We start from the raw sequence: 24,896 nt of genomic DNA, 5'->3' as shown, positions 1-24,896 counted from the left end.
TGAATACGTCCCAAGACGTATGCTGAAGAACGATACCGAGTAAGGGTCCTTACCTATACATACAGACCGAGATCGTACTTACATGGCGCTAGCTGGGATTTGGCTTAGTGCAAAACAGAAGAGCGGGCCCGATTGTAGTGTAAATAAACGACTCCACAGTTAACCCCAAAGCTCTAGAAAAAGAAAGATTATTACTCAGCGGTCAAGTTCAGCCTTGTGCCGAATCATATGTTGTTGCTGTTTCCCCTTGAAGGGGGTGAAGTAACTAACTAATATGTCGAATTTGTCAATCGAGATATTGTCATCCGGAATGAATATCTTGAGCCATCCAATACCCGTGGTCGGTCGCTCAATGGCAAAGCGCGTTTTGAAGACAACTTACTACTAAGGGACGGGATGCATCGATAACTCCGTTCCTCGGGGCGCGTTCTGTATTCCCTCTTTTAGACCCATGTCGTCATTGAGTCTCGCGTCCCACGTTTCGGGTCTCCGGCCTGCCTGTTCTGGAATCCGGAGTTACGAGCAGCACAGGATGGAGATTATTGGCCCATCGTGATGCTTTCATTAAACGTCCAATTGCTAGGAGAGTAAGTACGTACTGACTAGTGTTTGCTGCTAATAATCTTGCCCCCGGGCTTCAATAATGACCGTGATATAACAATGGAGCTACTCCTATTTTCATCTCTCCTAAAATAAGGAGTTGGGATAATCCGCTTCGCTTCTATACTTGTTCTTTGTTTAATCTCCTGGCAGGACCGGGAGATCAGACATCCGATGAATTGATGCCGTCCGTCCTGAACAAGCCACGTTTCCCTTCAGCTCTCATCTCCACGCCTCAGGCACACGCTCGCGCGACCACCTCCTTCCGGCAGGTTAAAAGGGGGGGGGAAAGGAGACAATCTCAAAATATGACATAAACTCGAAAATTGAAAGTCTTACCCGCGGGAGCTTGGCGTGGATTGTGATGAAAAGCCCTTTACGCGTGATGATTCGACGATCGCGTTGGGAGTCCATCGCGCGCTTATTGCCAATCTGGCGTGTCTCTTCAATGAGCGTTCTCCGGATAACCCTGGTTTAGAAACTAGAGAAAGCCTTGCATCTGCATCCCGCTTGCCGTGCCTCGAGACTTTTTTTTTGCCACTAGTCCGGGGAAGGATTACGGGTTTAGTACCCATTCTTTGGTGCCGCTTTTGGGTGTGCAGCGATAGTTCACACTGGCTAAGGTGCCTTTCTTGCATTTTGGTTTCTGTGCCCTGCTATCCCTGTCCTAATCCCAGAAGCATAATATATGAAACTGCCCGCAATTGGGCTCGCGGTTTGCATGAACCTGGTCGGAATGTTATTAGGTTCAGCTGGCACGCCTGGACCGCCCCCATCAGCCACCTCCTGAACCGGAGAATGAGTGATGCCTGGTCTTAAACGAACGATACCTGGCGTGTGCTGTCATTGCCGTCTCTGCGCCGACGGTCGCTACCACCATGCTGTGTTGCGCATACCTGCATTCACGTTTCAAACCAGCGTGTCGATACCCCGTACAGTGGCCAGGAAAAGATAGCTTAGTTTGCACCAATTGAGAGCCCCTTTTTTGATTGATTAGGCGCAGCGAAGATCACATTGCGTGATGATTTCAGCCGGAGGTGGAATTGACGCCGTCCGTTCTATATTTGCGTCTTGGCTATCTATAAGATGCATATTAAAAGGTCTGACAGTGCATTTTCTCATACTCTAGGAGTATCAAACCCAGACCAAAAGGACAGGGAAACTTCATCTGCGACTTGGCATTGTGTTTGGGACTACAGTCTACTCTCCTATGAAGAAAGGTTTGGATTCTCGCGATATCGTGTATATTTAGCAAGACTGTCACTTCTTCCCCTGCTGCATGCTGCGCGGTGGTTGTTATATCCGAGCGCTTCGACGGAGTAACCCCAGGAGATCGTCTAAGACCCAATGGACCCGTAAGCAGCCCCGCCAATCAATGATTATATTTATTCGACTCTTTGGCTCCGGAAATTGTCCCCCTTCTTATCCGACGCTATTTGCATGATGTAGGTTTCGCTCGATTCGTGATATGTGGTTCTTAGAATTAGAGAAGGCAAGGCGGCTTGACGATCAGTCGGCTCCGATCTCACGGGTTTCGCAGTCAATCGCGCACTCGTTATTTGGCTTCTCAAATGCTACTCTCCCGCGCGAGTCTCCTGAGGAGAAGATCCAAGAGTGTTTGTCTTAGTTGTGTGTTTGGTGCGGCTCCTTCCAAGTCAGCGCGGCACAAAAGTGTGTGCCTATCAATGAACCCCGCACATCCCAATTATCAAATCAAACTGTCGAACCGAACTTGGAACTGAGCCACGCATCCTGGTTCAGCTGAAGGTGGAAGATGAATCCGCCAAAGATATTTTGAGCGATCCATTTGGGTCCACTAATATTCCTTGCTGCTGAGCCTGCTGGGGCTCATTTCCATACGCCCAAGAACTTGGACGTAATCGTTTTATCCGCATATACCCCTTTGCTCACCCTCCATACTGTACAAGCCAAGGGACGGACGGCATATCTCCCCTTTACCTTTACACAGTACATTCATTTAGCCTCTCCACTCCTGCACATGAGCTCTGACATCTTGAATACCACAGAATTTCGCCCCCTTGGGTGGGGAGCGATGCCTGCAACATCGGCTTAGTCGCATCCTATCAGCTCTCTTGGACTCCGAACCGGGCCCTGCTAGCCTTTAAAGTACGAACCGCGTTCCGGAAATGATGGCCCAGGCTGCTCTGACGTGGCAATCCCTTGATCTCGAATCAACCTATGGACATCCTAGGACATGCAAGTGTCTTGTCAGTGATACGACATCTTCATGCAGCAAAACTCGCTTCTCTGTGTTCAAATATCCGATGAATGTCATGATAGCCAGTCATTGACCCGTTTCGAACCCCGCTTGCATATGGCCAGTACAATCCATTTGTTCGACATCCTTTCCCCCATTCTGACTGCATTCACAAGAATCCACTAATCAGGCTGTCTGCTTTTCAGCATGTGTCGCGCAGAGTTGGTCCGACCAAACAGACCATCCTGGTCCTAGTCAGGACTTGTTTGTTATCTTGCTCAAAGCTTGGTATGGTAAAGTCCTCGAAAGCAACTGTTGGTTCACAGCATTTGTTCTCATCCGGTGTGTTGGCGTTGCTTATCAGTACAAGCTGACGCCTCTCCGAGATGGAGGGTATGCGGAATGACTAGGCCATTCCGGCCAGATAGATGAGTGCTAGACAAGCGCACTCCTGTGCAGTGTGGACGTACATTGTAGTCCATTCTTCTTGCCATTGTTGGAGAACTTGCTATGGCATATCCGGTAGGTGAGTTTTTGCAGTTGATACCAGTAGTACAGAGAAGGTTGGACCATCTATGTCTATGTCGCACATGAAAAAGGTCCCTAATAACTGCGCTGGACAGAGAGCAAATCAATCATCATGGTATTCTTGTAATCTCTTGACGCTTTCTTCAACCTATATGGGTCTTCAATCTTTGTAGATATCAGTCTTTGCCGTCTCGGTTTATTGGATAGGAAAATCTCAACGACACCATGACCCACAACCATGATAGCCAGCCAACACACCTAACATTCATATTCATAATTAGTGAAATTCACATCAAATCAACCCGTATCTCACATCTCAGCAATGAGCATTTACGATGCTCGACGGCGACCACAGCCCGCAACAAATCACGTGACAGCAGAGCCGGTGGGACCTCCGCCGCGCGCTAAAAATTGTATCAAAAAAGATCCGGAAAAAAAGCTGAAGAGTCGCCAGCACCATCCAATCGAGCCACCGCGCCTGTACCAACCATATCACGAACCGTTTTTATCGACCGGAATGATTGTTTAACGGTCGGCTCTACAAGCTGAGCCGGGTAGAATCCTATAATCGCCAAACGGGGATCTACTTTTTCCACACGCCGTATCATCAAGAAAACGAAGCTCTTCCAATCTCATAAAAAGAAACCAAGACATCATCACCACCACCAAAAGCCCATCATGGATATTCACCGTTGCCGTTTCGTTCCCTACAACCCTCAGGCGATTAATGCGCTTGCTTTCTCCCACCCTCCCTCCGCGGAACTCGCAGGACGAGGTGTCCCTACGCTCCGACTCGCAATAGGTCGCGCCAACGGCGATATCGAGATCTGGAACCCCCTGCGCGGCGCCTGGTTCCAGGAGACAGTTCTCCGAGGAGGAAAAGACAGAAGCATTGAGGGGCTGGCATGGACGCTTGACCCCCCTGAGCCTGGTCCGGATGGGTCGAAGCTGCCTGGACGTCTGCGCCTCTTCAGTATCGGATACTCGACTGTCGTGACGGAGTGGGATATCGAACAGGGTCGTCCGCTACGCCACTCGAGCGGAAACTACGGCGAGATCTGGTGTTTGGCTGCTCAGCCCAGGTGGCAGGCGACGCGGGGTAAGGATGGCAAATTGTTGCCTCCGGCGGAGGGAGAGTTCACGGGCCAGCATCTGGCTGCGGGATGCGCTGACGGATCGATTGTTATTCTGTCCACGGCGGATAATGATCTGAAGTATCTGCGTACTATGCGCCCGTCTACGAAGAGGTCCAGAGTGCTTAGCGTGACTTTCCAGAACCGTAATACCCTTGTCGCGGGATATGCGGATAGTTCGATTCGGTTGTACGATATTCGGAGTGGTCAGCTTCTGCGCACGATATCCTTGGGTAAGGGACCTGCTGGGGGAACGAAGGAATTGCTCGTCTGGTCGGTTAAGTGTCTGCCTGATGGGACGATCGTTTCGGGTGACTCGGCTGGTGAAATTCGCTTCTGGGATGCTAAGAACTATGCCCTCATTCAGCGTCTGCAGGGCCATTTGGCGGATACGTTGGATATCGCTGTGAGCGCGAAGGGTGATACTGTTGTCAGTGGTGGTGCCGATCAGAGGACGGTCGTGTATAGGAAGAAGGATGGTGAGAAGGGTGACAAGAAGGCTAGATGGACTGAGGTCATGCATCGTCGCTACCACACTCATGATGTGAAGACCTTCGCTGTTTACGAGACCAGGGATATCAGTATTGCCGTGTCTGGAGGTGAGATTCACTGCGCTACGATATATGCGATTGCCTGTGGATTAACAATGACTAGGACCTGACGCCGCACCGGTTGTCCTGCCCCTGCGCGAATTCGGAAAGGAGCACCACAGAAAGCTTTCCAGCTTGCCCCAAATACCCCAACTTGCATCTTCCCCTGCGTCTAGGCTCGTGATGAGTTTCTGGGATAGGGAGGTCAGTATCTGGCGTTTGCACCGTGGTCCTGCGACGCACGAGAATGCGGATGGCCAGCGGCATCGCTTGGTCGGCAAGGTTCTCATCCAGGTAAGAACCACAGTGGATCCAGTTACAATACGGCCTATATCTAACGACCTTGCAACAGGGCGAAGAAAACATCACATCTGCTATGCTCTCCGCAGACGGAAAGATCCTCGTCGTTGCCACGATATCCACCATCAAGCTGTTCTCCGTGCGGCGCCGCAAGGGCGACGAGAAGGGAACTCTCCGCATACAGAAGTTGGACGTGCCGAAGGCTCTTGCGGAGGACGGTGCTCGGGTCGTGACCGTCGCTCCCAACGGCCAGTGGGTTTGCGTCGTCCGTCCCAACAGTGCTATGTACCTGGCTCGCATCAAGCCGGCCTCCACCGCGCAAGAGAAGCCTCACATTCACACCCAGCTCGTCAAGCTGAACAGAGCGAGTCGTCACACTCGATTCGAAAAGGCCTCGCACGGTACCTTGGGCGAGTACGAGAGATCAGTGCGATGCGTCGTATTCTCCGACGACAGCAAGGTCCTGGCATCCGGTGATCTCTCCGGCTGTGTCGATACCTGGGCGCTCCAGAACGCAGAGGACGCCCCCAAGAAGCGCGATAATGCCGCCGGCTCAGACGATGAATCTTCCGATGACGAAGACCAGCCCGTGATCGACGGTGAGCGCTGGACCCATGCTGCTGGGGAGTCCCCCATTCCCCGTCTCAAGTCCGGCGTTGTCCTCCTGTCGTTCCGTCCCCCCAACCCAGCCAAGACGAAACTCCTCATAAACGGAGTCGCAAAGGACGAGCACCGCCTGATGGCCCTCACAAGCGAGCACCAGCTCGTAGAGTTCGACGCCGTCGAAGGCAAGCTATCCGACTGGTCCCGGAGAAACCCGAAGGCCTTCCTCCCCGAAGAGTTCCGCGGCGTCAAGGACCGTGCCATGGGCTGTGTCTGGGACCTATCGGCCGCCCGCGAACGCCTATGGCTCTACGGCACCTCCTGGCTGTGGATGTTCGACCTCAACCAGGACTTCCCCTCCCCCGAGGAGCTGAACGCCTCCGCAGATAACCACGAAGACGAAAACGCCTCCACACAAACCTCCAAGAAATCCGCCGCGCAGAAGCGCAAACGCAACCCCTTCGAGGAGGAAGAGAACGCCCGCAAGAAACCCAACAGCGGTGCCGGTGACAGGATACCCCTCGCCCAGTCCGACCTGTTCTTCGCAGCCAAGATGCGCAAGATCGTCGGCAGCGACGAAGGCCAAGGCGAGTGGATGTCCCTGGACAAGGAACGGCCTCGCGCCCCCGACGCCGACGATGAAGCATACGACTACGACGAAGCATACACGGCCAACAACGACGTCGCTCTGGCCCGTCTCCGTAGAGAAAGACAATTCGTCGAAACCAGCACCCTCCTGAAACGCGTCTCCATCGGCGGAAAGCAGGATAAACTCCTCCTCGGCGGCGACGTCGAAAGCCCCTCCGCCCAGAAACAACTCGTCCCTGCTTCAGCCGACGCCAAATCCAACCAGCAGCAGCAGCCCTCCCGCCGCTGGTGGCACACCTACAAGTACCGTGATCTCCTGGGTATCGTGCCCCTGGGCTCGGATGCCGATGATGTCGAAGGTGATAGCGACAGTCATTTCTTGGAGGTCGCCGTCGTCGAAAGACCCATGTGGGATGTCGATTTGCCGGGTCGTTATGTCCGGGACTACGCTTAGGCGAGTCGTCATCTTTCATTCCATTTCATTCACTTCCTTCTCTTTATTATTACAATGTTCATTTCTTCAATTTATATTAGATATTCTTCCTTGTCTTGGCGAGCATGATAGGTCTTTTTTACAAATCAGAATTAGATTAAAAGTTGCTTTTTTCTTAACCTTTCAATTCATGTAGCCCGTAGATTGCTTGGTAACTGTCGGGCATGGGAATGATAGATCAGGCGTGGCATGTTTTCATGTTGAGTGTATCTTTTACTTCAATAGGGATGATTGTATTATACTGAAAGTTGACAACTCGATTGCATTAGGTGAGATGACTGTCAGCTGGGCCCTTATCTCTTTGCTCCTTCGTATTTGTAGATGAGAGGGGTGGAAAAAGCTCGAAACCAGGAGAATAGTAAAGGATCAAGACAACGCCATGCATGTTTCCTGTAAATATCTACCACAACTATCGTGAAAATCGAACCATGTTCCATGTAGCATAGCATGAGCGTAAAGAAAAACCGAAGCAACCCAGAACCTGCTGATCTGCGTTCAGGAGACAGCATACATATCGTGACGCATCAAAATCTTGTCTTGTCTCAATGCCCGACGGCGACAGGAGACTCCATAGAAAGTACAGAAAGTAAACATGTAACGAAAACGCCAATGAAAGAAGAAAAGTACATTGCAAACTCCCGTGACTTTCCCTCTTTGGCTTGTGGTCGTGATTTTCAAGTCAGACTTCTTTCTTCATGCAATAAATTTGCGGCCGCTAGGTGAGACTCCATAACCGTAAGCCGGTTTATAAACTGTCTATTTGGCGATCCGATATGGATTCGTCTCATGGCAGGCCTATCATGATGTTGATCGATTCCAGGTGGCGAGAGATATAACGGACCTGGCACATCCCGTGTCTGCTGCATCTGCAGAGTATATAGTCGTGCGAATCAGCTTCGCGGCGCTGTAAAATAAGTTTCGGAAGCTGGCACCCGAGAGATGCGTATATCGACGGGCAACAGATATGTATAGCGCAGCATCCGTTTGCTGCTGACGGTATGCTAGCCCCACCAGTTTATTATAGGTCGCACTATCGAGTGGACGGGATGTTGGACGCTGACCAGCCATGGCAGGCTCAGGTCCAGGTCCTTGGTGGTGACATATGGGCGGACGGCGATTGCTTGGCATGTAATTACCAAGACCTCTAGTAGCTTTGCGCAGAGACAGGTGCAGGCTGCATTCATTAGCATCGAACAAGAAAAGATGAATGCCAAGTTGAAGAGTGAAATCGTCATCCCAAGTACAAGCGTCTGGGCAGCGTTACACAAGGGAGTTGCGCTGTGACCTGGCAAGAGAAGATGGCTAAGCAAGGGACAACTTACAGGACTGCTGAGCATGCTGTTCCGCTTGTTCCGGCCCTTCTTAATATGGTTCTTCAGTGCGGTGGAATCCAGCGGTTTGAGCAGCTCAAAACTACACAACAATTCACCTGAAACCGACATAATGGCACCCCAGTTGTCGAATTCACCACAATACTATTATGAATAGTGGTTAGCAAGATAAGTCATCGGGCTGCAGATACCTGAGAACGGTGTCTGGAAGCACTTACATTAGGTGCAGAAAAGACGGTAACGAGAATTCGATCCTGGTAGAACTCATAGCCGTCCTCGACGACCATGTGCGCTCTGCAGACCAAGTCGAAATCATGCCGTTGCAAAAAGTCCATGATGACCTTCTTACCGAAGCAATAACTCACTCCGCGCTCGTTCGGCTCCCAGTCCTCTTCCATATCCGCAGGGTCGCTCCACAAAAGATCATTCAGCAAACCGTAGTCCGGCACATCGGTCGGACGTGCAATTCCTCGAATGTCATCCATATGGGAGAGGCTAGGAGACAAACCACCATGGACACAGAAGATCTTGCCAGCGACGATCGCAGCGATGGGGAGGCAGTTGAAGGTATCAACAAAGGTCTTCCAGATTTTGATGTTGCAACGCCGTTTACATTCATCATAGAACCCATAAACGCGGGTGACGTTGGCACACTCGTGGTTGCCACGTAGAAGGAAGAAGTTCTCCGGGTATTTCAGCTTATAGCAAAGCAGGAGAAGAATCGTTTCCAGACTTTGCTTTCCACGATCCACATAATCACCCAAAAACAGATAGTTTGAAGCAGGAGGGAACCCGCACATCTCAAAGAGCCTGATAAGATCCGTATATTGACCATGAACATCTCCGACGATCTTGACAGGGGCAGACAGCTCCAGCAGAGCCGGCTGAGAGAGGAACAATTCCCGTGCCGCGGTACAGATCGCCGTGATCTCTGCGTTCTTCAAGCAAACGGTCTTGGTGACCTTCGTCGAGTAACCGGCGTCGAGAAGCCGCGAAATCATGTCGTCCAAGTCAATAGACTTCAGAGCGCCCATTCCCATACCTGGCGAACTAGCTGCCTCGAGTGGAGTGTTCATTATATAGTCCAGAATGGGGTTGAGTTGATTGTCCTTTTTGATGAGGATAGATTCACCCACGGCCTGCGAGGATGGGCCCACGGGAGCAACACCAGTGGGAGGAGCGTCCGACACAAGGTCAACCTCGCCGCTTTGTTGCATAGCACTCACATCTTGATGTCCTCGCTTCAAACTGCTCGACAAGGAAGGGGATGGGGGAGGCTCGGGGGCATCGGGGTTCGCACCCGGATCCTCGGCGGTAGGAGACTGTGTACTCAGGTTGGTGGAGCTGCGTCGACTCGCTGCCGACTTGATCGAGCCAGCATCCGACCTGTCGGTCTGGCTCTCCGTTTGTGACAGCGCGGACGTCGATGCGCGGGGACTGTCACTGCTACGGATTTTCGAGCGGATGGAGCCCCGAAGAGAACGGAGCGATTCTTTGGTATCCGACCGAGAGAAAGATGGATACGACTGCAAAGAGTCGCCCGGGCTGGAGTTGCCCTTGGAATGCGACTGACCCATTACTGCAGGGTGAAATATCTGCCAAGCTCGATTTTCGGACGTCTATACAAGCGATATACGTTCAAAGTGTGAACACCAAGCCCTGCGGTGCGTCGGAATGCTGAGGGTCGTCTTGGCTGCTGCCTAGTCCCGAGAGGTTTGGTCCAAATATAAAGGAGACAGATCTTCCACAACGGTATGGGCAGGAAAAAGACCAGTCCTCGATCGCGAAGGTTGGCGGTGACGGAGATGCAACGAAGCAATAAACGGGGGCCAGTCAGGACGAATATCGGTACAACAAGGGAACCAGTCCCGGGGAGGCGTTGCAGAGATTAAGAAGCGATTCGACAGATCGGTGATGTCGAAGAGTTATCGGAAGGAATGGATGGACATTGAGCGGAGGGATGAGAGAGCTTCACTATGGAAAGCCGCCGACAGCTAGTAGGGTGCTCGGAAGGGGAAGCTCCGATTCGCCGAAAAGAGCTCCTAGGGACGTGTGGATTAGACGAGGCTTGAGCAGGCAGCGACAGACGGAACACAAGATCACAAATACAAAGGGAGAAAATGACAAGGGTAAAAAAAATAAGAAAAAAAAATATTGGAGTTAAGTTGAGGGTGGCATGTGTAGGGGAGATCTGTGAAAGCTAGAAGCTCTGGACGGAGAATTTGGGTAGATTCGGGGCTGTGGGAGGGGGAATAATAATAGAGTGTGGAATGGATGCGTCATTATGGGGTGGGAAAGAATGGAGATGAAACCAGACTGGACAGGAAGGGAAACTCACCCTCACCAGACTACTGGGGAGATTGAAGCACTAAAAGCTGACGAGAGGCTGTGTAATGGAGGGAGAGGGGTTTGTCAAAGTTGGAGAATATTTGGAAAAGTCTAGTTGATCAAGGAAAAAAAGAAAGGAAAAAAAGGGGAGAGTAGGAAAGTTGTAGTAAGTTGTAGCTTTGTTGGATGTCGCCTCAATAATCCCCCAGGCTGTCGTTTTTGGTCTCGATCCTGCAGCCAAAGCGGGTGTGGCATTTCCCGGAGGATCTGTCGGCCCGGCTGAAGCTTGGGCGGCTTGGGAGGCCTGAGGATGAAATAGAGCTGCCTAGAATCTCTTGGGTCACTGAGATGAGATAAAGAGATAGTTAGATCAATAGATGTAGAGATAAATAAATCGAGATTCGAATTTAAAGTGACCACTCCCTACCAGAAGACTATTTATTTTTTTCTTCTACTACCCAACTTGCCCTGTCTGTGCCCCGTTCTTCTTTAATTTATATCACCACGGACTATAGGAAGAAGTAGTTGTGTGTCGACGAACAGAAAGGCTTACACGCCCCCTCCCCTCCTCCAACCGATGACCGAGCCACATTTCAGCCCCTCGTGACTACTGTACATACAGTAAAAAGTTGACACCACGCTGCAGCACAGACACGTTCTCGTCTCTCCATCACACCCGTCTCTTTTCTTGGCTTCGTTCTCTTCAGGGCATTATAGGTTCCTCGCGCTTGCAACCATGCATACAGATTTCAATCCAGCCTGGAAAACCGGATGCACCACTTATCTTCGGATGATCACCGAACTGTCAGCCTCTCAGATGCTCCGAGCACTCCCGACAATTCCATGAGGGAATTCGTCGGCCTGCTCCATTATTGGTCGGACCGGAACGCATGTAGTCATAGACTTCTGCCAGTTTAGATGAACTGCCGTCCCGCTGGTGTCGAGTCTACGACCCCTCCAACGCAGGGCCGACGACGGATCATGAGGCGTAGAATAATGTGCTATGCAAGATATCTCTTAGTCACAATGATGGCAGGACGCAACTTCAGTCCGCAGCAGGTCCAAACTCTACCCCACTGCAGGAACACCGCCATTCCCATCTCCAACCCCAGCTCAGCCTGGTCATGATCATGGCTTCTGCTGCCAAGCCCCTTCTACTGCGCCAAGCACCAACGACTTATGTCCGATCTTTTCTCCTAGCCACGTTGTGGTGGGCATGTTTTGGGTGATGTGCCTTGGCCTGCGTTGCAGTCTAGCTGATGCGGGTAAAGGTTTCCAACCATGGCATGTGTGACACTGAATGGGATTACTGCGCAGGTGAATATGCAGAGTCCGCCTTTTTGACTCGGCGCTAATAGGTGCATTTGTCCAGTCGATTTCAGTACCTCCCCGATGATCATCATTGGTCACCCTATGACCGCCCGCAGCCAATCCTTAATATGAGAAAGCTGGGGCCGAGCGGTGTAACAGCTTTTCGTGATGTTCGTAGCGCAACTTGGTAGACGGGGTTATAAAGCAACGGCGTACCGCCAGTTTCATTCTACTTCTTCAGGGACTCCCGCGCGCGAATCTGCTGCGGGGTTTCCTCCAACTCAATTTTCGTAATATGTTGGCCAGGAACGACCACAAGACCGATGAATCGACTCGTCATATCCATCTTGACGCTCTGGGCGTCGACTGCGCTACCGGCGGCTGAATCATGCGTACCCGTGGCGGCGTCTCGAACAGTAGATGGGGAAGGGAAGCGGTATTCGTAGGTGCTGGCAAGGATGATATTTCGTGCCTAATGCGGCCAAAACAAGTCAGCAGGCGCTAGTTTATTTTCTTTCTCGTATTCTTGGTTTTCATATCCCTCCGAGCTATCCAAACAGAAAAAAGGTGTTGAAACGGGAACTCATAACAGAAAGCACCTACCGCATCCGTACACTTGAAGGTACCCACGAAAATGCGCGTATCTGTCGCGTGCACTCGTAACGTCCGACCGATCAATGAGTCCAGATATTGGACTGCTTGGTTTCCGTCCATTGTGCCCTTTCCTGTTCTTTCCAATCGATTGACGTAAGGCAACCTGCCTAGCCACACCTTCACTTTTAAGCGGGGTGGGGTTTGACCACTAGAAGAAAGAAATCTAGCGGTCTAGACTATTCTGCGTTGTCCCAAGGCGAGGCGGGAAAAACAATCAAGGGGCGAGATTGGGGAGTCTCTTATAGCCAGCTGAACTCAAACGCCTAGTCAGACTGGACGGATTCCGGTTGGTTGTCGGGGAGAGAAAGATGGTCACCGGGTCGCGACAAAGAGATCCGCTGGAGACCTCAGGCATTCTTGTCGCATGTGACGTTCCGCAATCGGGCACGCTATAACAACGGCGCTTCATGATGGATCTCGCTCTATCTTAAGGAAGAGGTCTATTCATGATTTGAGAGAGAATACATAATATCACCAGTATTATCGTTTCGGCTTGTTTACCATAAGGATTATGTCAATTTATTGTTTGCATCGCTCAATATACTGTAGTATAACGATTCTCAACATATCTTAGAGACTATATACATCATTTCGTCTGTAACTCTGCACCTTAGTCGCCAAGGTAGCTAGAATTGATTCGAGCTCAATTCGAGTATCCTGGCAGCCGTTTCGGGCAAGAGAAGCAGGTTCCGGGCTGCTTTAATTCGTGTCTCCAACAAAGGAAGACATGCAGATGCATGGACAGTGCAACGTATATCAAGTGACAGTGTCGTGACGCTACCAATATGACCAGCACATTGATTCGCGCGGTTATAATATTAAGATAATGTAAATCAAGGTATCATCGCTGAAAGAACTGATTTCGTTGGTATCGCACGCGATGGGTGTAATGCACCCCAAACATGACTGAGCGCTCGTCATGCCCAACCAAACCCCCCGAATGGTCTCTGAGGCTCTTGGACTGACTCATTGGTTACTGAGTCCATGTCCATATCGCTGCCTGTCATCTGCGAAGGTGGGCTACTCGTACCCCATCCCATCGAAGTAACTGGCGAGGACAGGTTGAAGGTATGCGGTTGAACGGGTGTTGTTTGCAGTGGTATAGCAATGTTCGATGGTTGATCCAGCTTGTTCATGCGGTTGTGAGCGGGCGTAGATTGGGAAGGACGGAAGAACTTGAGCAATGTCTGCTGGCGAGGGTCGACGATCTCAGATGATGGTACAGGTTCTGGCTCAGTTGCCTCGTCCTCGTCTGTGGAAGGAGTAGGAGCTTGGTGTTGTTGTTGTTGCTGAGCCGTAAAAAGCCATCGCATTGTATTTTCTACTGTATGTGAGACAATTGCTTTCGGATAGAAAGGTGCAATCTTTCAGAACATACCATAGACTACTTCGTCATCCGGGCGATCGTTCCGAAAGCGCTTGCGGGTGCGACTGTGGAGGTGCTTTGGGGAGTCATCTGCCACAATTGATCGTCCTGACATCACAGGAGCAGGATTTGGCGATGTGAGACTGGGAATCGAGGCCTTGCGCTTGAGGGACATGGTGTGAGACAGAGAAGGTTCCGATCAGATCTCTGGTGTCGCGTGCGAATATTGAAGAGTTTATTTCTCGGTGGAACAATGCAGAGAACTCTTATGAGAGGACAATGTGAAAAATTGATCTTGCAGAAAAGTTTATTCACGAACAATGGGTAACTGTGCAGGCTGATATATAGAGTTGGTTGGCTATAACAGGGCTGGGAAGTAGCCTTTTCCAGTGTGGTTGGGAGAAGGATACCGGCGCGTCGGGTCACGGGAAGAAGCGTGAGCAAGACCGCGTTCCAATACACAAAATATGCGCTATTCCGATTCGGGGTAAATTGATCCGTCCATACCAGTGATGGCAGGCGATAAAAGATAGCAGATAACAGAACCTTGGATTCCCGCCATCGTACTGTACGGGTAGCTGATTACTAGCTACTCCGTAGTAATTTATTTCCTATTCTCTTATATGAAAGACTATATAGTTCCAAAGAGGGCATTCCGCTTCGGGATTTAGCTGTATCGGTATATTAATATACTCCAAACTCACAGACACAAACGACCACGGCGCTGACAATCTGGTTCAACAAGGCCGGAAACTACTCCGGTTCTGCATGACCTCATGCTGGGTATTACTAGCTCCTTCCTGAAGATTGTCTTTGATCGGCATGCTGCCCTCGATGCTGTTTTGCGTCTTGAGAGCTTGGACCCGGCTGCATTCTTCATTGCGGGTTCCGCAATGACGAGAGTTCCGCCTTCCCCGCTTCTGCCTTATCAAGCTGCCACCGACTGTTGTTCATCGTCATCCTAACTCTTCACTTCAACTTCGCCCAAGTCATACCTATATATATATTGTATATACCATCGAAGCGTCTCTCTAATAGCAGACACTCCAGCTAATAGCAAGTCAAGCAGCTCAACATGGATGCTCGTGAAGATAGTCATGCTGGTTCATGGTACTCCGACGATAAATCCACCTTGTCCTATCAACTGGATCACTGGTTGCAAGAGGTACCGGATGAGATCGAGGGCATTGGCCAACTACCCGTGCCTGGTGCACGAATGATCATTGCGCCGTATGTATCGAAAAGCTAATTTGCATGTTGTATCTGACACTCCGATCTTTTCTCAGACACGCAGGCTATGCATACTCCGGACGATGTGCCGCTTTCGCCTACAAGGCCCTGGACCTGTCACAGGCGTGAGTGATAGCCCTCTAGCCTCACTCGCTGTTTACTAAAGTAAATGAATGTATAGTAAACGGATCTTTGTTGTCGGACCATCGCATCACCATTACTTCACGACGCTTGCCCTTCCTGAGTTCACTTCATACCATACCCCGCTCTCTGACGACCCTCTACCGCTTGATACCGAGTTCATTGCCAAGCTACGTTCAACCAAAGCCGTGTCACGAAATGGGCTCGAATTGCAATTTACCACCATGTCTCGCTCTGTGGACGAAGCGGAGCACAGTATCGAACTGCACCTACCTTACATCCACCGTCTCCTACAACGCCAGCGGCCGAACCAGCCAACATCCCAATACCCGCCGCTGGTACCTATATTAGTGGGTGCTGTTACTGAGTCGACCGAGAAGGCTTTCGGAACCTTGCTTGCTCCGTATATTGATGATCCAGCGAATGCTTTTGTCATCAGCTCCGATTTCTGTCATTGGGGGCAGCGGTTCCGTTACACGTACTACACCTCCCAGGCTCCTAACCCTGGGCCCAGCATCCCCGTTTCCGCTCCGGGCCTCCCCCAACCCGGGATTGATGGCGATAGTGTAACCGATCAGATGGAGATGGTGTCTGCCGGTCGCTCCTTGAAATCGCGGGAACGTATTAGGAGCCGAGAACCACCAATTCACGAGAGTATCTCGGCAGTTGACATTGCGACCATGGCAGCTATTGCCACCGGAGAGTACGCACGTTTCTCAACTATACTCAAAAATACAGGGAACACTGTGTGTGGCCGTCACCCCATCGGCGTGATAATGGCTGGTATTGAAGATATTAGAAAGAATGAAGGGGAGAAGGGCCGATTTCGCTTCATCCGATATGACCGCAGTTCACATGTGATAGAGGTGGACGATAGCTCTGTGAGCTACGTGTCTGCCTTTACCGTGCTCTAGGTTAGCACACGCTCACTGCAAACTGAGAAATCAGAGGAACTGTCATCTGTATTCAATCCTTGCTCGGGACTGTGAATAGCCGCGTGCCCTTAAGGCTCTCTAGTATGGTGTAGGAATCATTTTACAACTACTGCCATTCAATATGTCTTTCGGATATCTTCGCCTTCACCCTCCGCGAGAAAGCGGCCTGCTTATCCCCACAGCAGCATTTTCCGACCAAGGAATGAAACCCTTGAGCGATTGAGATCACCGGTCCTGCTGCCAGGGAAGGGTAGCATAGAGGTAGTATTGCTAAGATGGCCACTCGTCACTCTTGTTGGGCCATTGGTTAATGCCCGATCAACGAGGTTGAAGCTCGAAGAGTCTACTTACTATACCTGCCACGACTGGCAAGAAGACATGGTACTCCTGGAGAGGCTTCAGCAGGCGTCGACGAGGACAAACGAGCGATGGAAGATCATTGTCACATGGGCTCCCGATGGAAGCAAAGAAGGTTCGCTGTTACACGGCAATGGAGGGGGTTGGATTAAGGTAACTCGGCCACTCCGGGGCAATAACCCCAAAGAGACTGGAGAAAAAGCCTCATGCCTGCCGTTTCTTGCTCACTGCATGGTGCCGGTTTGCGGCGGGGCTACATATGGTCCGATTGTCTGGTGATGGGATCGCGTGGCTGACCTGCCTGTCCGGTTACCCCGCAGCTTTGCGCGATGGTCTGCCGGGGATGGAGGAAAAAGCAAGTCGAAACCCTTCATGCATGATGCAGTGTTCAAAAGGTTGCATTGGGCTGAAGGGGATGTTTGACATTGGTACGTTGGGGCTGGTGTTGACGGCAGCCGTTAGCCAGTGACACTCTCCAACAACACCCTTAGTCGTGCGACTGCGGAGGTTTGGCACCACCCAATCGATGAAGATGAGCTTAAAATGAAGTCCTACAACTCGTAGATTTCCTAGCCAATCCGCAGTCAGAAGCGTTGGCTCAGCATTTTGGCTTTCTGACCCGTGCGGTCTCTCGGATACTTCCGCAGCTTGAGCCAGACTCAAGGTTTTTTCCAAACATTTGCGCCTTCAGGGCTCCAATGGTGTTCCTGTTTTGTCTTGGGATTGGGCTCTTACGGTGATGCTCTTCACTCTCATTCGATTCTAGTTTGATCACTTCGGGCGATCTGTTGACTCTATTGTTCCCGTGGCGTGGCCAACGTCGGGATGTGCCTTCTGTGCCCGGGTGGATAGATCCATTCCCTGTCACCGTTTCTAAAGTCTAGGTCGTAAGACAGTCGGAGACAAATTGCAAGGACGGCGGAGATTGCCAAATGTTGTCACACACGCACACCGGGGCGCAGATGGTTGTTGGTTCAGGCCCCATGATGCCACAGGTTGAAATGTGTCGGTATTTGCCGGCATATAGACGACTCGAGGCGACTATAAAAGGCGTCAATGGAAGCTGTTTCACTTCTAACAACTCAAGATCAGAGACCTGAAGTTTCAATTCCACAGGTAAGCCAATTATATGAGTCTTTCCGGAGATAGTCTGCTGAAACAGAGGGTTGACTAGCACCTTTGTTGCGAGACGACAAAGAGCTGCATCTAAGAACTATATCATCTGCACTGCCCACGCTCGTTCTTCGCCTGTTTCCGTGGTCAGTCTTTCCTTGATTGCAGATCTAGAGGCGCTTGAGGCGTCTGCTTTGTCCCTTCTTTATCTCTTTTACGTTCTGTTGGCCTAGTCTCGATCACTTGTTGATATTTCGAAGATGAAGCTTTTCAAGTTACCCGTTCTGGCTCTAGCCGGTTTTTTTACCGCGGCGAGCTGTGCTCCCACGGGCCAGAACACTACTGTTCCGGTGAATGGCACTACTGAAGCGTCGACTGATCGACTGGTCTTTTGCCATTTCATGGTAAGCATCCCATTGGATGTGATATGGCTGGGCTTCACTAACAGATTAGATCGGCATTACTAGCAACCGACAGAGTGCTGCGGACTATGATGATGACATGAAACGTGCAAAATCCCTGGGTATCGATGCCTTTGCGTTGAATATTGGGGTTGATCCCTACACTGACACGCAGCTCAACTTTGCGTACGAATCGGCCGCACGCAATGACATGAAAGTCTTCATCTCCTTTGACTTCAACTGGTACAATACCGGACAGGCATCTACTGTTGGACAAAAGATCAGGCAGTACGGAAGCCTGCCGGCTCAACTCAAGGTCGATGGCAAGGTCTTCGCATCCTCATTTGCGGGAGATGGTCTCGACATCAACCAGATGCAGTCCGCCGCCGGCACTGAAGTTTTCTTCGCACCGAACTTCCACCCTGGCCAAGGAAATTTCGGCAATATTCAGGGAGCATTGAATTGGATGGCCTGGGATAATAATGGCGATAACAAGGCACCAAGCGCTGGTCGCAACGTAACTGTTGCTGATGGCGATAAAGCATATGTCAACGCTCTGAACGGAAAGCCTTACATTGCCCGTATGTATCCCTCTGTGTTGTGGATGTGTTGCATCAGTCTTGCTAATATTATACAGCTGCGTCTGGATGGTTCTTTACGCACTTCGGTGGTGAGGTATCCTACAGCAAGAACTGGGCGTTCCCCTCGGATCTGTTGTGGTACAACCGCTGGTTCGAGATTCTGAACCTTGCACCTCGGTTTGTGGAGATTGTTACCTGGAATGACTACGGCGAGTCGCACTACATCGCACCGTTGGCCTCTCCACACACCGATGATGGCGCATCCAAATGGGTCATGGACATGTAAGTACCCCGCCGTGTCCAGTCAACCAGCGATACTAACCAGCGATTCAGGCCCCACGACGGTTGGCTCCAGATGTCGAAGCCCTTCATCGCTGCATACAAGAACGGCGAAAAGTCACCCGACAAGTACATCACTGAAGAGAAGTTGATCTACTGGTACCGGCCGACTCCAAGGAACATCAACTGCGACAGTACCGATACTACCATGGACGGCAGCCCCAATAACTCCTCTGGTAACTTCTTCCGTGGACGCCCGAACGGATGGGAGTCCCTGCAGGATTCGGTCTTCGTTGTCTCCTTGCTCAAGTCTCCCGGCACAATCCAGGTGGCTTCGGGACAAAACAGCCAGAAGTTTGATGCACCAGCCGGCGCCAGTGCCTTCACTGTGCCCATGGGCGTGGGACAGCAGAAATTCGCTCTCGTCCGCGACGGCAAGACAGTGCTCAGCGATACCAGCCTGAAGGACATCGTCAACACGTGCATCTGCGGGATCTACAACTTCAATGCGTACGTCGGCACGGTGCCGGCTCCGCCCACGATTGACAAGCTGGGCCCAGCTGGTCTGTCGGCCCTTCAGCAGGGCTTGCGCGTGGCATGTCCGACCAACACACTGGGCCTGGGGTCAGTTGCGTCGGCTACGCCTATCCCGACGCCATCTCCTGCATGAGCCATTACTTGGAGGTGAAACAAAGCTAAGACCATGTATCTTAACATAAACGTATGGCCCATACTTGATCTCCGTTGTCACTCACTCATTCATTCATTCATTCAACGGAGAACGAGAGACTCGCTCAACCTGGAAGAATCCACCCATTCATTCAAACAATGCATTACTCCCTCCACCAATATCCACACTCCTATAAACCACCTCCCAAGTAAACCAGTAACCCACCCTAATCAAAGATGCTTGTAGTCAGTGGCATCTATTGCCTCTTATGCTACACTGCCTTGCTAGCTACGTTGGATATGCAAAGTATTGCCCGTTATGGCCGGTTGCTGCATCCCTAGCAGAGCATAACCACTGGTAGAAATATTCGCTGCTAACCGACTACTATTACTAGCTGAGAAGAGAATATGGAGTTATCACACAAAGCTGCTTACTAGCCAATTGTGCAGCTGAATAGAAGATGCATCGAAAAAGCCAGCATAAGTCATGTGCACTCATGCTAGGCCTTGCCCGTTTGGGATTACTTGTGCTGCACGTCATGTTGTGTCTCTACAGTGTCAAGCTATCCCTCTCCATGATGGAACTGGCGGCTCGCTCAACGGAGAAGCCGATTAATAAACCTCTCGAGAGACACATCATGACTTCTGCTGTGGCTAAAAAGATCTCGGCCAGTTTGGTGATGATGAAATCAATATCCCAGCACAACCAAGCTCCTGTTCTTCGCCCTTGGTCTCAGCCTCGCCTCTTCCTCATCGGACTGTTTGGCGCCTGCGTCGAGGAGTGCTTTATGTGTTGCTTGACTATATAAAAAACCCATCCGATGTATATGAAATCATCACTGACAGATACAGCTCCCTACCTGTTTCCATCTATCAAAAGAGCAAGTGTCATCGAACCGGTATCATGAACCTTCCGATGACTTGCTTTTATTGTCGCTTCCGTCTCAGTTGGTATCTTGACGTCCATGACCGGCTACTACGTCCCGTTCGACTATCTAACGTTTGTTTTCATGTCCATTGACACCCGGCTTCCGAGTATTGAGGCCGACTCGAGACCCCCAAGTGGATTGGCTACCAGGTGATTCTCGGACTGGAGGTGGGATTCGCTCTACAGTCGGCATTTGGCCAAGCCAGACAGTGCTCCCCTGCCAGTGTTGCCTTGGGCGCCTCGATCATCATGTTCTCGAGAATTTTGTAGAGGCAATCGTGGACTCTGTGGCGATGACCTATTACGAACCAGCTAATCCGGAACATTGCGAGCGGAGTACCTTTTATTGACCCAGAGACGGTGGTCAACGCTGGTGCCACGGATCTCGTAAGTCATGCGCCGGTGGAACTGTACCATTCGGTCATTGTCGCGTATAACAGAGCCGTAACACATCCATTTTGTGTTGGGGGTGCAATGGCGTGCTGCAGTGTGTTAGGGGCGATTCTTTTGGAGTGGGTGCATATTAAGGGGGAGAGATGACGGACGGGGCTACGGCAGGGTGTAGCATATCTCCAGATGAATATATTAAGAAATAGACTGGCCAGAGTAAACTAGTATAGAAGGATTAACGTTTGATCATTCAATGCGGGGAAACAAATCCATGGTACAATAGTAAAGATCCAGACCGGGAGAGATAACTTGTATACGGGGGGTGGACCTCGGGCCAGCGCAGCCCGACCAGTCCCTAAACGTCGGAAGGAAAGAACGCGCCCTGCGTTGGACAGAGAGATAACTAGTGGCTGCCTGATGACCTGGCGGGCTGTCATACTATTAAACAGTTCCTCAGTCTCCGACTGTCTCCGGCACAGCTTATCGTGGTTTATCTCCCGCCGGCGCATTTAAACCACCACCAACCCCTGACCAAATAGTCCGCTGCATCTCACCGACTTTCTCGGATCTACTTTGCTTATGACCTGTTCTGACCGGCACAATGATCTTCTCCGGTGAGGCTGTCTTTTGTTGATATCTGCCACCTCCCCAACAGTGTCTCTGTTCCTCGCCATGGATCTGTTCGGTTAAGCCTGGCGCTTACTGTCGGTTTCCCCTCTCCATCGCCTACTGTTGTCCTTCACATCCGGATCTCGCGTGATCGATTTCCATTTCCTACCTCACGTTTTGATCTGTGTCTCTCAGATCATTGCGCATACTTGTGACCCATCTCGACTCTTACTTTGACACCATGGCTTGTTGACGGGTTGATCCCGCCTTGTGCCTATACTTGTGCTTCATTGATTGTTTTCCATCTCGTCTTTTGTCCACGTGCCATATCACGAACGCCCGACGCCATGGCGCGCACCAAGCAGGGTGTGTTTTCTTGGGAAGATGTGTTGGCGCATCGCTACCAGAGTGCGTATCATCCCAGTTACCAGTCATTCTCCATATTCTGGTAACACACTAACCGTCCATCGCTCCACCAGACAACAAACCCTCCGGGCTCCCCAGGTCACGTCGATACAGCGCCGTTCAAGGTCAACGGACGTCCTCTAAACCCGACACCAGAACAGAATGGGCTATCCAGTCGCAAAGCGCCTTACTGGCCAGGCTATCGCCCGAGCTGCGACTCATGATCTGGGAGATGGTCCTAGGCGGCATGCGCATCCACATCGTACAGCGTCCGAACCGGCGAATGGGACATGTAGTCTGTTCTCAGACCAGCGCATGCGATATTTGCCGCGGTGGACTTCCAGGCATGAAAGTGTCGGCAGGTCTGCTGGCGCTGTCGATGACATGTAAACAGATGTAAGTCACTTTTCTACACCTATACTACGTAGCTTAATATACTAACATCATGCTCAGCTACTGCGAGTCTATCTATATGCTCTACTCGCTCAACACCTTTGAATTCAGCAATACCTGGTCGCTGACATACTTGCGACCCACCATCCCGGCCGACTTCTGGGACGCCATCCGCGAAGTCGAGCTCCGCTGGGCGTTCCCGGGCCACTGGCTCCCCTGCAAGGACCCCGTCAAGTCGGTCTACTTCTCCGCTGGCCGGCAGCAGTGGGTCGAGACATGTCTGGCTCTCACGCACATGCAGGGCTTGCAGACATTTACGCTGCAGCTGAGCGGGAGCTGGTTCTGTGAGCCGGTGGAAAAGATCCCGGTGTTCTTGGAACCGCTGCGGGAGCTGCATCTGCGACAGCGATGGAAGTTGCAGCTGCCGAGGCAGCCGTACTATGTAAAGGAGATTCGGAATATTGATGGGGATTTGAGGAAACGAGGAATTGAGTGTGTGGTGAGGGTGGTTTAGCATTATTTTAATAGCGTGATAGCGTGCAGGAGCGATATATTTATACCCTAATAGTTGATGAACTGTTTAATGGATGGAATTGAGTGATTTGAAAATATATTAAGATGAACACCTGCTTGGCACAGTAGACCACAACTATATATCGCACTCTGCTACTTCACAATATATATATATCACACCCGACATAAAATTACTAGTAGTGGTAATGTACAAACAGAACCCCGGCACTCTCCCTAAGTAGCTACTAATCATCTACGCACCCAACTTAACTACACTTCCCAATTGCCCACTGCCATTACTACTGCCCTCTAAAAATCTATTACCAACCCAAACAACCACTACTACGGAGTACATCCATACATCCCCAAAACAAAAACACAACACAGCAGACTAACAACAAACTAACACCTCTACATTCCCACCCATCACCACAGAAACCCCTTCACCCCAAGATACCCACTCACTCACCCACCCAGTAATCACCTAATTCAGGGGGTACACAAGTCTACATTATCCCGAAGAGATAGGTAAATAAGAAAAAGACATCACCCCAGCCGAGGAATGTACGTATGTATGCGTGTGGCGTAAGAACAGGGTTATGTAGAGTTAAGTGTACCTATATCGATGGAGTGTGGATTTTGTGTTAGTCTAATTTCGTTGGCATTCTTCGGCGTTTGACGTGTCTTGGATGGGGTGCTTATTTGGGATGTCTGGTTTGTAGGTGGTGGTTGATGGATTCAGTCAGGGTTTGGCAGTTGGTGGTGGTATAACTAGTACTGCAATTTGGGAAATGATCTTTACTAGGGATTGGAATTGGAATTGGTGTTCTGGAGTGGTGAGAGTAGCTATGGTAGTAGTTCAATTGGTCGGGAGTAGGGGTATTTAGTGATAATTAGGGTAGTAGATGTATGTAGTATATATATCCATTGTATAAGGATGTCGAATCCTATCCTTGACTATTCTTTGCTGCTTATGCCTACTAATAATTCTAGCAGAGTGCTTACAGAGTGTGGCGTCGTGATGGATTATATTTAGGATCTCCAGAAGCTTCTTCTACGGTCAATGCTTGGGAGTGTATAGGGTAGGGTAGGGTGGGATAGGATAGGATGTAAGCATCAGCACAGAATAGGTACATGCATTCTTCCTTGACCTACTGGAAGAAAAACAAGCTTATTGCCTCTCAAGTTGTATACGTCAAATTCAGCTGTTGTGGTGGCTGGTGGCTGGGCAGAGGAATGTGTGGACATTCTTGACAAGGAGGCGAGTGAGTTGCGAGATGGAAGACTGATGAGGTGCTAGTTAATCGGTTCCATGGATGAGATGCTAATCTTCATTTAAATAACTATGGACAGAGTCAGTTCTGGAAGGGATAGTTTATGTTGTAAGCTGGATGGGGTTCAGGTTATACAAGTATAGATGGGAGGGAAGAGAGGAGTGACATCAATTGCTGGTACCCGGATTCTTTAGCGATAGACTCGCATTCTTAGGGATTATGCCATTGGATTTACTAACCGAGCAGTCAAGAATATTGGAGGGAAGACTGAGGTAGACAAATTAGCTAGAGGTGCGGTGCTGGTGTTGTCTTCCGCCAACTCAACTTCTCCATCTCACGTCGACCAGACGACGCCAAAATTCCCGAGCAGTCTCCCCGGTTAATACTCCGCGGATACACCCTTCTTCCCTCAGCTGTCTACTCACTGAGAGCCAATGAATTGGGAAGCAAGCTTGGTGGAATGCCTCTTTCCTCCCAAGAATGGACATCCGACATACCGAGCCAAACAACAAACAACCAAATCTACGAGTCAGTTCCACTGAGGTACATCCAGCTTCCCAGCTGAAGCCAACAGCACCAAAGGGGGCAGTTTGTTGTTCAGTCCATCGCTATGGATCGACCGTCAATAATCATAT

General features: G+C 50.6%; 7 protein-coding genes across 7 annotated transcripts; 4 read left to right on the top strand and 3 right to left on the bottom strand.

The window, feature by feature from the left end:
* Positions 1-4,024: 4,024 nt before the first annotated feature.
* Positions 4,025-7,014, top strand: ura7 (small subunit rRNA maturation protein UTP4; the record flags this gene model as incomplete). Its single annotated transcript, XM_041683907.1, has 3 exons — positions 4,025-5,078; positions 5,134-5,363; positions 5,422-7,014. 3 exons carry the CDS (start codon positions 4,025-4,027, stop codon positions 7,012-7,014), a joined length of 2,877 nt encoding a protein of 958 aa, XP_041538144.1.
* A 1,183-nt stretch (positions 7,015-8,197) lies between these two features.
* phzA (putative serine/threonine protein phosphatase) lies at positions 8,198-9,961 on the bottom strand (the record flags this gene model as incomplete). Its single annotated transcript, XM_041683906.1, has 3 exons — positions 8,198-8,227; positions 8,376-8,528; positions 8,603-9,961. The coding sequence occupies 3 exons, from the start codon at positions 9,959-9,961 to the stop codon at positions 8,198-8,200; spliced, it is 1,542 nt and encodes a 513-aa protein (XP_041538143.1).
* A 2,291-nt stretch (positions 9,962-12,252) lies between these two features.
* On the bottom strand, positions 12,253-12,737 carry AKAW2_11422S (LSM domain-containing protein; the record flags this gene model as incomplete). The annotated part of the gene is made up of 2 exons (XM_041683905.1): positions 12,253-12,495; positions 12,627-12,737. The coding sequence occupies 2 exons, from the start codon at positions 12,735-12,737 to the stop codon at positions 12,253-12,255; spliced, it is 354 nt and encodes a 117-aa protein (XP_041538142.1).
* An 857-nt stretch (positions 12,738-13,594) lies between these two features.
* Positions 13,595-14,218, bottom strand: AKAW2_11421S (uncharacterized protein; the record flags this gene model as incomplete). Its single annotated transcript, XM_041683904.1, has 2 exons — positions 13,595-13,998; positions 14,056-14,218. The coding sequence occupies 2 exons, from the start codon at positions 14,216-14,218 to the stop codon at positions 13,595-13,597; spliced, it is 567 nt and encodes a 188-aa protein (XP_041538141.1).
* Positions 14,219-15,118: 900 nt separating this feature from the next.
* AKAW2_11420A (protein MEMO1) lies at positions 15,119-16,328 on the top strand (the record flags this gene model as incomplete). Its single annotated transcript, XM_041683903.1, has 3 exons — positions 15,119-15,273; positions 15,330-15,398; positions 15,455-16,328. 3 exons carry the CDS (start codon positions 15,119-15,121, stop codon positions 16,326-16,328), a joined length of 1,098 nt encoding a protein of 365 aa, XP_041538140.1.
* Positions 16,329-20,210: 3,882 nt separating this feature from the next.
* AKAW2_11419A (uncharacterized protein) lies at positions 20,211-20,558 on the top strand (the record flags this gene model as incomplete). Its single annotated transcript, XM_041683901.1, has 1 exon — positions 20,211-20,558. One exon carries the CDS (start codon positions 20,211-20,213, stop codon positions 20,556-20,558), a length of 348 nt encoding a protein of 115 aa, XP_041538139.1.
* Positions 20,559-22,023: 1,465 nt separating this feature from the next.
* On the top strand, positions 22,024-22,988 carry AKAW2_11418A (uncharacterized protein; the record flags this gene model as incomplete). The annotated part of the gene is made up of 3 exons (XM_041683900.1): positions 22,024-22,084; positions 22,156-22,477; positions 22,535-22,988. 3 exons carry the CDS (start codon positions 22,024-22,026, stop codon positions 22,986-22,988), a joined length of 837 nt encoding a protein of 278 aa, XP_041538138.1.
* Positions 22,989-24,896: the final 1,908 nt, after the last annotated feature.

The sequence above is a fragment of the Aspergillus luchuensis genome, chromosome 1 (genome assembly GCF_016861625.1).
Source record: "Aspergillus luchuensis IFO 4308 DNA, chromosome 1, nearly complete sequence".
Taxonomy (NCBI): Eukaryota; Fungi; Ascomycota; class Eurotiomycetes; order Eurotiales; family Aspergillaceae; genus Aspergillus; species Aspergillus luchuensis.
The sequence above is the reverse complement of the archived record's forward strand: the minus strand, read 5'-3'. Positions and strand labels throughout refer to the sequence as shown.